The 13,711-nt window shown below is 40.2% G+C and overlaps 1 protein-coding gene across 1 annotated transcript; it reads left to right on the forward strand.

Annotated features, from left to right (window-relative positions):
- The first annotated feature begins 2,332 nt into the window (after window positions 1-2,332).
- LOC139133211 (serine/threonine-protein kinase mos-like) lies at window positions 2,333-4,664 on the forward strand. The gene has a single exon (XM_070699681.1). It carries the CDS (start codon window positions 2,513-2,515, stop codon window positions 3,620-3,622), a length of 1,110 nt encoding a protein of 369 aa, XP_070555782.1. The 5' UTR covers window positions 2,333-2,512; the 3' UTR covers window positions 3,623-4,664.
- The last annotated feature ends 9,047 nt before the right edge of the window (window positions 4,665-13,711 follow it).

The following is a 13,711-nucleotide window of genomic DNA, read 5'->3' on the forward strand; positions in this document are numbered from 1 at the left end:
GAAAGTCAGTAAGTTATTAGAAAGTCACGCATATATTATATGCAAATCTAACTAATTCCAAAGTAACCATCACTGTGGGGTAGAGTAACCGTGGTAACCATTGTGTCCGAAAATGCGCTGCTAATTTTCATTGTCAAATTCTTTTATGTGGTTAATTCACCATTTATGGTGTCTCGGACTGAATCCAGCAATCGAGCATTACGTTTCCTTTGTGGAAATATTTCAAAATGACTCCCACCATGTAAACCCATGACCCGCTGAATTTGCAGGTGTTTATCGTCTGCGTAACGTCTTCGGTTACAGCTTGTGATTCCACGTACCGTGGCTTTTTATTTGCCGGGAGCTCGATTGTATGGACAAACTTTGAAATGGACGGGAAGAATCATTGGCCGGAACATGTCTTACCAATCTCATAATCATATAACGAGAGCTACTTCAGTCATATATACAGCTGCAGTGGTATGATATACCCCCCTCATTAGGGTTCCAAGTGGAACTACAGTGAAACAAAGAAGTCAATACCTGATTATCATAATTATTGTCTGATATGTAAATCATGTCCATTATGATCCCCATATGACAACCACGTGTGACGTCGACACGTTCAGGCTGCATCGATCTTGATGGACGGTTGGTGACAGCGTGTTTAAATCACCATGGTTTCACAAATTGGTCAGCTGCAATATTGTAAGCTTACTGCTCGATAATCATAAATGGTAACTATACTCATAAAGACATAAAACTATGTGTTTGGAATACGGCACAGTCATCACTTTTCGGTATCGACAGAGTTTGAGATTTAGAAGATTGTAATTAGATAGTCGAGATAATAGATTTTCACTTCAGTAAAATCACGGTTAACAATTCCAAAGCTCTCCGTTCGGCTGTGCAGGAATCGCAGGCCATGATGAGAAGATGGAATAACATTAAAAGGTCTTTACGATAGCAAACCCAGTGGATTCGCAAAAGAAAGAAAAGCTTGCTCTATCACCTCCGAAAAAACCATCAGTTTGTTGACAACACCGGACTCTATCGCACGCAACTTTCTTTTTGTGAACATTTCAGATAGGAAGGGTGGGGTGGACAGGTAGGAGCACGGTCCTTCCGTGCTTTAAACAACATCTGCAGTGCATTTCAGAAGCAGGGAGAAATTTTCCAATAATAGCAGCTAGGAAGTAACATGACCAACGAATGTCCACGATTTTGCTATACCGGTCCCACACTAGAAATAGTTCAATTAATCAACATATAATCTGACCGAACCAAATGCTGGAGAGACAGAGAGGAGCGGTTCTCCTTCCACCATTACATGTCCCGAAGCAGAAAGTAGGTCGCTCCGCGGTGGAGTAGTAGTGGTGTAATGTGCATTTCAGTGCGCCAGTATTTTTTCATTCACACCATCGGAGAGATCATTTTATTCACCAAACACGAGTGATGATGGTAGCTGGCGTATCATTTACAGTGTTGTGTTTGAAGGGAATACTCTATAATTAGATGGCAAAATTGAGAAATATTGAGAGCTATTCCCACAATTGGCTACGTTACAGAAAACGAGGCGCATTGCTATCATTTGCACCCATAACGATTTTTGTTATTTGTTTAAACTATTACACCAGATAAAACATTTGAAGCACCAACAGTAACCGCGTAACGGGAACATCGGCGTTGCCGTGGCAACAAGTGACGTGCCTGGATTTCGATGGCTGACCTGATTTGCACTGTCAGGCACAATTATGCGTGTATAAGGATACGTGCAGGAGATTGTGGGTGAAATATGCCTTTATCAGTAGAACCAGGCTTCAGAGACACAAAATGCTTGCATTTAGTACAATTACTGCGAGAATGTGGGGACAATTGAAAATTTTGGACCTGAGAATGACAAAGGAAAAAGACATCAGTTGGGATTATCAGATTTACACAGAATGGATTATTTGGGATGAAAACTGGCTCGGTTCCTAAAGTCTTGCTGCTCAGACGATACAGTCATCAAGGTTGCAATCTTTTCTTGAGATTTTGCAGAACTGCTCACACTGTGAACGGATTTGTTATCATGAGAAAGGGGCTCGCCATGCAAGAACTGCACGACATCAACCGCACGTAGGCGAAATCCTCGCACCTGCGTTGAGCTGTGCACCCCTCTTTCAATTTCGCGAATGGCATCGTCTGTTTGGAATCTGTATGCCACCATATGGTGCTGGGGACAAAAATAGTTATATAGAATAATACAAAACGCTTTTGTAAATGAAATGACGTGCTCCCATTGGCCGCTGACGCAGATTGTCAAATTAAGCAATGTAAAAATATGTATTCAAACGTCAAACGCTCCATTATTATTCAGCAAAGGGCTTAGTATGCGAGGGTAGGAAAATCTGTCATTTGAAGCGGACCGGCCAGTGTCTGGACATCGCATCGGTCCACCTGAAAATTCAACACCTATGGAATTGTTCCGACAGGTGTACCCAAGTTGAAGTGGGATTTTTTTATTAAGTCTTTTTGACACGTACAAGGAACAATGACAAAAATATTTCTACAAATTATTCGCCTTTTTCTGCGCAGGTTGCGGCCTGTTTTAAACCAGATGAGGGAGCGGCATGCCAATATTCATCGCCCGAAACCAAGACGGCACAGGCGGCGACGAAAAACTTCCTACGCGCCGTTGGTTGAAGATAATAATTCGAACATGCCGACTGAAGTATTACAACCCGATTCAGACTCAACTTACACGCGGGACTGTCATGTGAACGGAGTGTCGAGTCGGAATCCGACCAACGTTGTTACGAGGGGACTCCAGTTTGAAGATATCCACATACAACAGTTGATTGGGAGCGGAGGGTTTGGCGCCGTGTACGAAGGTACATATGGCGGCCACAGGGTCGCCGTGAAAAAAATCAACGTTTTCACCAAGAACCAGAGGGCGGCCGTGGAAAGTTTCAAAGCAGAACTCGCCGGTTTGAGGCTCAAGCACAAAAATATAGTCAGGACTATTTTAGCTAGTGCTGGGTCAAACTGTTCAAATTGTGCGTTCATTATCATGGAGTACGCCGGTGATTTGAATTTACAGCAACTTATAAACGATTTGAGTGACCCTCTCCCCAGGGAACGGAGGTTAAGCTATTCCTTGGATATAGCGAACGCTTTGCACTACACCCACAGTCACGGAATCGCTCATTTGGATCTTAAGCCTTCGAACGTCATCATCACACCGGAGGACACTTGCAAACTGGCGGATTTCGGGTGTTGCCAAACTGTACAGGACCAGCATGGCCATGGCTCGGTCAGCCCGACGCAGAGGTCCTACCTGACGGGCACGTTCGCATACAGGGCGCCCGAGCTTCTACGGGGAGACATACCGTCGACGAAAGCGGACATTTACTCGTATGGCGTGACGCTTTGGCAGATGGTGACGAGGGAGCAGCCGTACGCCGGTGAAAATCAACACGTGGTCATCTTCGGGGTGGTCGCCTACCACCTACGGCCGAGCTTCATGCCGAATTTCTTGAACGATATGAACGAGACCTGGTACGTGGACATGATTATGCAGTGCTGGTCGCCGAAACCCGAACAGAGGCCCATGGCAGCGACGCTGGTCGACACGCTGTCGTCTCACAATCAACAACACTGAAATGGTAGGCATCATAAACCGCAACACTTGAAATCTCGGACTGGAAATATAAAATTCAGCGACGAAAACATTATCGGCATTCACTTTCCAACTGTTTAAAACATTGCCACCGAAAGCCACATTACTTTACTTTTGCTGACCACCGGGGGAAAATGAGTGAATCATATTTATAAGATATCGTAAACGCTTCATTATTTGTACTTTATATTATTTTCCGCTTTGGACAGCAAGGAACAAGTGAAAGAACTGACAACCTTATATAAATCGTCGCATAATTGCCATTCATGTGTTGAAAAGGCATTTGTTTTCATTGAAATTTGAACTATTCACAATTGAATACGTGCATGAGACAGGAGAACGCGTCAGAGCGGCAAAAGATGCTGGGCGTCTGGTCGACTACCTTACATTTACTGTTTTCGTCCCGTGTATAAAAAAATGGTCCAATTTTTTATGTTTCTCAGTCGGTTTGATGTTTTATCTTTAGTTACTAATTATTATCACCGTGTACAATATAATTTTGTTCATGTCCGTATACATATTTCTGAGTTTTGCTGTAGTCCTTTCGTGTTTCAATGTTCGCGCCTGCGCAATTTTCCTTTATTTCTAAAAATTGCTCGTTTTAATGGCGATCTAATATAACCACCTTGACATTTGTACACAAGCCTGGGGTGTGCTACAATTTGCCATCGCAACATCTGCACCCTAGAATTTTATGATAAAGCACACTATCGGCACTAAAATTGTGTAGGGTTTTGCAAAAATGGAATATTTACCTTTTGGACTTATGACGATTAGTCTTCCAGGGATCGCGCATGCGCATTGTATATAACTGTACATTTTGTATGTAAAATTAGAATATTTGGAACAATATTTCTTTATGGAATCTATATTTTGGATTTATTGTACTTATAACTCTTTTCTACTCTTTTTTTGTAAGTATTGTTTATAGAGAAAGTATCATGTGACGAAAATCTTTATTTATATATAGGTGTGATCACATTCAATAAAAATGTAAAAATGATTTTTTCAGATAAATATAAAACTGGCTGTGTGACTCACGTTATTGGTGCTTTGCCAAGCAATCTTACCTAAAGTGCGTGAGTAGAATACTTTAATGATGCCACGTGGAAACTAGTTTCGCCAATGTAGCTGAAACTGATGAGTTTGGTGTTCAAACGACACGGATTGTGTCATTGACAGGGAGCAAGGCGCGCGTTGAGCCATAGTACAACTCAAGATTATCTTAGAGGGTATGTCATTAAAGACACCTTAAGATATGAAAATGTTTACAAGGAGCAGAAGATTTGTGGTCCCGCGTTCTTCAGGCAGGCCAATTGGCAGGACTTCATACTCTGCGCCGGCGGGGTCGGAGACCTATTCGTATTCTGGACTGCCATGCACCGGGGCCATGCATCGTTCCTGTACGGGCTTGCTTGGCTTCTTTCATAATTCAATACAAAGTATGTTCACCTCACTGATTACGTAACCACAGCGATGTCAGTGACCCCTTACGTTTGATGTACAGAGACAGGTGGCTTTGTTAATGGTTGCTAAAAGTTCTACGATTGATGATATACAGCAGGCGTTTTTTTTTATAAAACTGCCCGTCGGGTTTAATAAAAAATCGCCAGTCGCCACTTCGGATCTGGGCCAAACCCAACGTTATGCAAACAGAAGACCAGGAGCCATTGTGCTAGTACGTACGCTTTCAACGGGAATGCACGAGTTTTGATGGTAAATTAATCGCGACTAATGAAGCATAAAGTCTTTCATATATCGCATGGTCAATGCCGACTTCAGAATGTCCTTAATTAACTAGATCAATGTCATTGTAGCCTGGGAAGCTGCATGGATGGAATCTGTGGACGTTCTGTCCGCTGTCCTTGAACACACGGCGACGGTTACTGAACAAAACGGGAGGGCTTGGATATTTTCAATGAAAACACAACCCCGCATGAATTCAGAAATATTCTTCATTCGGCATATGTGAACACTGTCAATTGTTGGGCTTTAACTCGAACGTCACGATTGTAATCGTCTTTTAAAGGTGTCGATCGTTCCGTGGAGGCATTTTAAGCTTATAAAAATTACATGCTCGTTCCCTGTTCCTTATTTCCATTGCTTATATTCAAATTTACCTCATTGCGTATGAGAAGTCTTGCTCCATAAAAGAGTTGGACTTGGTTAGATCTCTGCGGTTAGACATCGACGCGCCATGGCCACTGCAGCAAATTACTGGATTGAGCGAGATTGCTGTACAACTTGGGTTTTCGATTAATTTTGATGAGTGACCATATTTAAAAATGTAACAATCCCCATGTTCCCCGAGCCTTAAACAGACATTTCCCGAAATAAATTGTTGCTATGACAACCCCAGGGGCCAGTTTCTAACCAAATTTAACCATCAGAACGCAAAGTTCGATTCTTCCATGGGGTTTTTATCCCCATTTCTGTAAAAATGATTAAACGATTAAACTAAACCAGCAGCGACAGCTTGTCAGCGTCACTGAAACCGATCACAACCTGTTGAAACAGGCTCACGCACTGAGTAACTCAGAACTGCAAAACGAGGAAAATTGCTCGACAAGAAGAGCGGTGTTATACGCGTGCGCAGAGGCGAGGCCGTGTCAGTGTAGCATTGTCCACGATCGTGAATTACCAGCAATTTATCGGTTAACCTTATTGAAAGCGTGTATATTGTTTTGCTGGTCTTTGGTGAAGCCAATGTTTTCAAACTTAAAAGGTTTGAAACAAAAGCAAAAAACACTGCATAGCGTGATATCTATAAATCTATTGTTGGGAAATTTATTCTTAGCATTCTATTTATTCATTTGGTGTATTTTTGTCATCAAAATCGATTGTTCAATGACCGCGTCGAATAATGCCACCATGAAAGGCTGTTTGACCTAAATTACGAAGTTGAAACCGATTGCCTCTGATATAACCAACTCATGATGAAAATTTTATCATACTGCAGTTGTTGGCCTAAGTGGGAAATCTATCCTAGTGTTGAAGAAGGGGCATTCATATCTCGATGAAGTGCCCTGCATGTCCTTTTGTATCTGGATTCTGTTTTTGTATTCTTTCGCGCTCTCTTATTTTCTATTCATTATTTTTGTCCAAAATATACAATACTACAAAAAAGCGTTGCAAAACACACATATACATAAACACCATACATACGTGCATGCATGCATGCATGCATACATACATACATACATACATACATACATACATACATACATACATACATACATACATACATACATACATACATACATACATACATACATACATACATACATACATACATACATACATACATACATACATACATACATACAAGCGCGCGCACACACACATGCAGCTGACACTCACATACTGCCGTTATCTCTTTTTGTGACTTCTTTCTTTCTGTCTCTATCCATTGCTTCCTAAGTTTTAACGCCTTCTAAATGTACATGTACTTCAAGTCTTGCCGAAGGATGCAATCTAATTTAATACCTGGAAATAGCAGTAATTAATTATCGGGTATATTAAGGTGAATAATTCTCAAGTACCAAAATTAGCCTGGTGACTGATGATTTAAATGTTTGATTAGTAAATAGATGGTTTAGCATTTCCATGGGGAAAGGTTTGAGTATAAATTTAAAACTTCCAGTTTGGAGGTTCGCCCTACTTAAAAACTGATAAATCACCCAATTATCACTCAAGAACCAGAAGCTGTTTGTCATCAATATTTGCCGGTTGTTGATGACCAGAACGCGAGGTGACGCATGTTTATGTTTTCGCCCGTGTTCAGATTTGTATAGAAAAATACCCAAACACAATAAGGAAGGCCATTGAGCCAATTAATTTATGCTGTTTAACAGAAAACAAGTTATTTGCTCAGACTGGATTGTTATATCTTCTAGTGTGTAGTGTGACCGTTGGTTTCGATATTTTGACCGAGAAAAACACATTATGGAGAGAACTGGCATCGACAAATAGCACGCGTAAAAACAATTGATTTTACTACTTTCAGCGTCACAGGTCGGAAACATTCACATTCACACATACCGAATAGCCGGGTGTCTCTTCTATAAGCCTCTAATATCAAGACCTTTCCATGGCGGTTCACAGTAAAGATGAAACAGGAGCTTTCTGTACCTGGTTTTTAGAAAAGATCTTACATTCAACTAGAGCTTCATCCTTAGCGTGATTGCCTCGCGACAATGACGGCTACTCATGGATGTTGGACAAAATACTACGAAATAGGAAGGGATGGATATTAAGTAAAGAGAGTATAAAGTCCTCCTAGACATTGCTGCATTTCGTAGAATATAGATATAGCTTCCCACTGAATTTATACTCCTGGTGCTTACGGAGGTTGAATTTTCCCTACGAGAGAGAGAGAGAGAGAGAGAGAGAGAGAGAGAGCGCGAGAGAGAGCGAGAGAGAGAGAGAGAGGAGAGAGAGAGAGGAGAGAGAGAGAGAGAGAGAGAGCGGTCACAACAGAGCCGCAAAAATTAGAGTAAGATTTTTTGTTTGACATCACTTTTAACTACCTCAAGAGATCCGAGATACTCTTTCGACCTCTTTGTAATGGTCTCGTAACAATAGCGACCGCAGTAACTAAAATTTGAACAAGATATCATGGCGGTTGAAGTCTTCCCTGCTTACCTTGACCGTGACCTTCAGAGGACAAACATCAGATATATATAGTAACCAGAAATTAAAAATGTCTCGCATGTGAGTACCATCTGTCGTAAAATTTGTTCTTGTGAGCTTTACAATAATCGGGTTGAATTACACATATCTCCCTTCTACAGTTCGACCAAGGGCATTGTCTTGTGTGTTTTATTTTATTTTCAAATTGCAGACTATGCGTACATTGAAATGTACGTGCGGACATCGACGAGTGACTAAACCTCCGAGGTGTAATTTAGTAGGGAGGCGAGTGAGAGCGCCCAATGTGTGGGCGTTGCTACTCGTAAATTTATGACTCAGCTGGTCGATGAATCAGCTCAGCTTATTGGTGTAAACATGAGTAGGTTATATTTAATCAGCAAAGAATACGACAGTGTAATCGTTGGTGTAGTTTAGTGTAAGTACCCCGCAAAACCTGTAAATTGGTTACATTTATACAAGTTCAAAGATGACGGTCAGGTGTAATAAAAATGCGGAGATGAATCCAGTACAAGAATCAGGCGCGCTTCTGTATTATCAATCGTTCACCCACAAATTTCCCAGCAGTGCGTTCCATTCGAACCAAAACCGGCTTCATTTTTATTCAACTGGGGACTGGCAAACCGCATAAAGTCAGGCAGAGTACCATTTTTCTGGCACCTGGCCAGACAAAAATCAACACGAATGCCGGGATATGCAGGAGTTAGAGGAACTTAGGGACGCCGATTTCGCTGTTAATTACAGCGAAATACCTGCCTGTTTATTGAGGCTCCTTTATCTTGATGAATAATGTGAAAAGTGGCCTTTAAAAGGACACTGGTTTTTGCTAATTTTAGCAACGCAAATTATTTATTCTATACGAACACACACACTTTCGCTTCAAATCATAAATACAATATGCAAAGGAACGGTCGGCGCTTTGACACTGAAAAGATGAACGGGTGTATAACACTACGTTGAGAGCTCGCATGCGTGATTTTTTAATTTATTAATTTCGATTTGGTATGATTTTAATTTCTAATTTATTCAATTAAATACCACTTACAATTCTGTCAGCTAACGAGTATATTGATTCTTTCACTGATGAGTTTATGCCCTGTGAAGGGAAATTTTGATAATTTTTCTTGGATCTTCGTTAACATTTTGCTTGTTTTCTGTTTTGCCATGAGCAAGAAATCGATTCCATTCAAGTCGGTACAGCCTCAGCCTCAGCATCATGTGCTGACAAGTACAGCATACGAATAGCTTTGGGTTCGGGGTCATCCACGATATTTTACTGAACTTGATCTAGTACAATAGTTTTTTTCAGATTTTTCACACACATAGAGTAGGCCATCGCGAAGTGACCTGTGATTGTAACCCTTTGTTATATATTTCATTGATAGGCAAATCCGGGCACTTGTACGACGAGTGTGTCAATCGTACGACAAATGCCATCGTATCTTCTAACGCACATCGGGTCGATCCTAAAAAGCGCATGCGCAAAAATCGGCCACAGATGTAGACAAGAACGGTCATTCCTTATTGGCTGTCTGTCCACAGTCTCTCCACGCCCATTTGTGGACGGATTGTGGTCTCTCAGAGTATCTGCGTCCCAAGCGTCGATGTGTCTTTCCGTCTTTTTTTCTTATTTCACACTTTTTTTTTGTATTTAAGTTGTTTTATTGGTAACATTTTCTTTAGTGACAGTAACTTAAATTAAAATGAAGTACAGTGCTTAGTTATCTACAATTTTGTGTAAAATTGAAATCCATTTGCTGCAATGTCTCTCTAGTTTGTCTTTTTCCAGAGCTATTTCGTACTCTAGATGGTAGTTGAATTTCACTTGCAACATAAAAGCTGCAAAGTGTGGTTTACTCTGTTTCATTTTCTTGGCATAGATGTGTCTTTTAGCTAACAGTAGCAAGTGATTATGAATGTCAGAGCAACCGTCAACACCAAAGAGTACTTCATTGAAGTTATGTCTCGTGAACAAACTGAGAGATTCCTCGAAAAATGTGCGAAACTCGTTCCAGAAGGTCTCAGTGAATTTACAGGTGTAGAAAAGATGATCTAGTGTCTCGTTGGTGTTTTGGCAGAATGAACAGGGCGGTGATTGGTCCATGCCTCTTCTAGATAGATCGTAGTTTGTGTACAGAATATGATGAAGAAGTTTGAACTGGAATTCACGTGTTTTTGTGTCTATGGCTACCTTAAATAGTAGGCTATATATAGGAGACCATGGTCCAGTAAAGCTACATTCTCTCTCATAATAGCGTTCTTTAATTGGACTTAATTCCTCTTTACTGTAAATGGCGTTTCTGATGCTCTCCCTGGTAACTTTCTGGGAGGGTCGAAAGTTACAATTAAAAACACATAATCGTATTCATCTTTAAACACCGGCTCAACCAGCAATGGTTTTGGCCACTTAACTCTGAGACATGTAATTGCTCCATAAAGAAGGAGAACTTCGTTCCCTTTGAGGTTTTGTTGGCTAGCTTTTCCCATGACAGATACCCCTCCTCGGTAAGCAAATCAATTATTAGTTCAAACCCTTTCTGTCTTAGCTTTGGGTTATAGACAGAATTCCCTCCAATAAGAACATTTCTGTTGTTCCAAATTGTTTGACAAGTAATGTCAATCTCAGAGTCATTGACCGCAACATTGCAGGCCGACCAGGATTCAAGCATTTCTTGGTAGAATCTCGGTAGGGGCAGGCTGAGTGAGTTAATATCGAAGTTACACTTGAATAGGTACTTTTCACCCACAGATTTTAGGCGATGGTGTAGAAAGATTTTCCAGGGGTGCATTATGTTTTCATCTAGATACCTTTTAATAAGGTTTATACGCATAAGCTTGTGTGTAGTTTTCACAACGGGGCCTTTAAGCCCCCTTATTTCACACTTTGGTCAATTCTATGTTCTGGTCCTACATATCCACCCACATCAAACATAAAAATATTGAGCTTTTATGACCAAACTTCTTATGAGAATGTACTAATTTAGGTGTGTGAACACACTTATTATTAAGTACCTGCTGGGGCTGCATATGCAGTTTTGAACAAAATAAAGATTACACTGCGATTAAATGTTTGCCCAAACATTAAATCGCAACCCCATGTGGAAAAGCACAAACCTTTGATATTGTGCATATCTGCACTGTAATCTTCACATAAACTGCACAGCGTAGTCCAATGTAATACATAGGGGTGAATGTTTTCAACTGTGGCATCGTAAGTCTTATGTTCTGTTTTCTTTGTAATATTACCAATTTTTGAAAATGGCGGGAAATCAAAATGACCGTAAAACTCAAATGTTTCACAAAGGAATGGTTTCTTAATGCAGTAAAAGCCCATATCCATTCGGAGGATAGAATTCAAAGAAAACCAGGAGAGAACGGGAAGATATTTTGAGGTCAACAAATTTCAAGAGTTACAGCTAGTGGGGCTTTAAGGAAGAATTTCAAGAGTTAGAGCTAGTGGGGCTTTAAAGAAGAATTTCAAGAGTTAGAGCTAGTGGGGCTTTAAGGAAGAATACGCCGCGGGTACTGAAATTCGGACTGTCAAACTTTTACAATACCTTTTTGGACTACCACTTGGGGGAGGGCTTTTATAAAACTCAATGTATGAGTGAAAATGCTCGCCGTCTTATTTCATTGAAAATCGAAAATTTAGTTTTTCTCCATGGAGTTAACACAAGGATGGCGGGGATTTTTAATATCAAATATCGGTAAATATCGCATAAGTTGTTTCTCTATTTTTTATCCTGATTTCGAAAGGGATTGGTTTTAAAGTTTCCTTAACGGACATTTGGAGCAAAAGTTTAGAAGTATGTTAATTTCGAGGTGCGTGCTACTTCAAGAATGTCTTAAAGGACGATACCATATGATGTAATAAGAGACTAGAAAAAGCCGTAAAGGCTCTTTAGACCAGCGCGGGGCCGGCTAGCTATCAAACTTGGAACAAAGAACCAATGAGGCCATAATGCAATCAACAAATCGGCTTGGGGACCGGCTACCACACAATACCAAAATAATTCAGTTGCAGATGTGTATATCCTAACTGCCGCGAGTTTCGCGGCAGCTGGAAAAAGGCGAGAAAAAATCACTTTCACCGATAACCTTTAGGCAATGAGTAAAATACTACAGTCATGAATGCCCAGCAGAGAGTGGTAGATACTGATATGAGAGAGAGAGAGAGAGAGAGAGAGAGAGAGAGAGAGAGAGAGAGAGAGAGAGAGAGAGAGAGAGAGAGAGAGAGAGAGAGAGAGATCGTTTATGTTAGTTAGTTTGTTAGTCATGCTATTATCATAAACCAACAGGTTGCCTTACTAAGAGGGTCATTGAAAATGAGACGTATTGAAGTTGTACAAAAAAACTTAAGGGCGTAGAGCCATAAGAAAAACATGCAAAACTCAGGCTTAAGGGCGTAGAGCCATAAGAAAAACATGCAAAACTCAGGGAGAAGGATAATTTTTAGCAGGCACAAAATTACGAGAGAGGTCATCAGAAAATTGACATAACACTTGATTAAAACAAAAGGATATCTTATTAGGATAATTTGGTAAAACGAAGTTTGTTCGAAGAAAACGTAAAGTTGTTAAATGAAAAAAAAATCGTGTCTATTTAAATTTCTGAGTACGTGATAAAAATGACTATTGCAAAATATTTTAAGTGTGTCCAATAATTTTCCTCATTGAGATCAGATACACTTGAATAACTGTCAAAGGTGCCCTTTTCAATTCCTGGTTCTCGCAGAAAAGGATGTACAAATGCTTGTTAACACTTTGTCAATCTTTTGCGCGCCATCACAATTTTTATCGACTTAGTAAATTTCCTTTTAGGTAAACCTAACAGTCAATTTGGGACCTATAAAACAGCAGTCCTCAATCCCTGGTTCTGGCATCGGTGGCAGTTGACTGTTTAACAATGACTTTGTATGTGATTTTAGTCCTTTGTTCTCCTTAGAAAGTTATGCATAGTTTCAGTCAATTTTCTCAAAGATAAAGCGGATGACTAACCTGCCTCTCTAACACGGATCGGTGTGAATCAAGTTTACATAATAAAGATTCAAAATTCACTGAATTGTCTTATATAATGAGACCTTTTTATTATGTATGTTTTACAGTGTAATAGAAATTAGTAGAAATTCCTGTCAGAACAAAATGCATTGTAATTAGCTCTGAGTAAAAGGCTTCCCTTTCATTTATCAGCTTCATTTCAGTCTTGTTTAGCAGGACATAAGTGAAGAGAGACGTTATGTCAAAGTAAAACCCGAGGGATACTCCCAGTATTTTCACACCTTGACGTGCCGCCCACGAAGAAAATATTTACCTTCAATATTCCAAAAATTTGACCCATTGTTAAGGATTTTCTTCACAAATTGGAGGAATTTTAACCTTTATTCTACTGCATGAGAAGGTTTACCGTAATTATGGGGACATT

This window comes from Ptychodera flava, chromosome 5 (genome assembly GCF_041260155.1).
Source record: "Ptychodera flava strain L36383 chromosome 5, AS_Pfla_20210202, whole genome shotgun sequence".
Taxonomy (NCBI): Eukaryota; Metazoa; Hemichordata; class Enteropneusta; family Ptychoderidae; genus Ptychodera; species Ptychodera flava.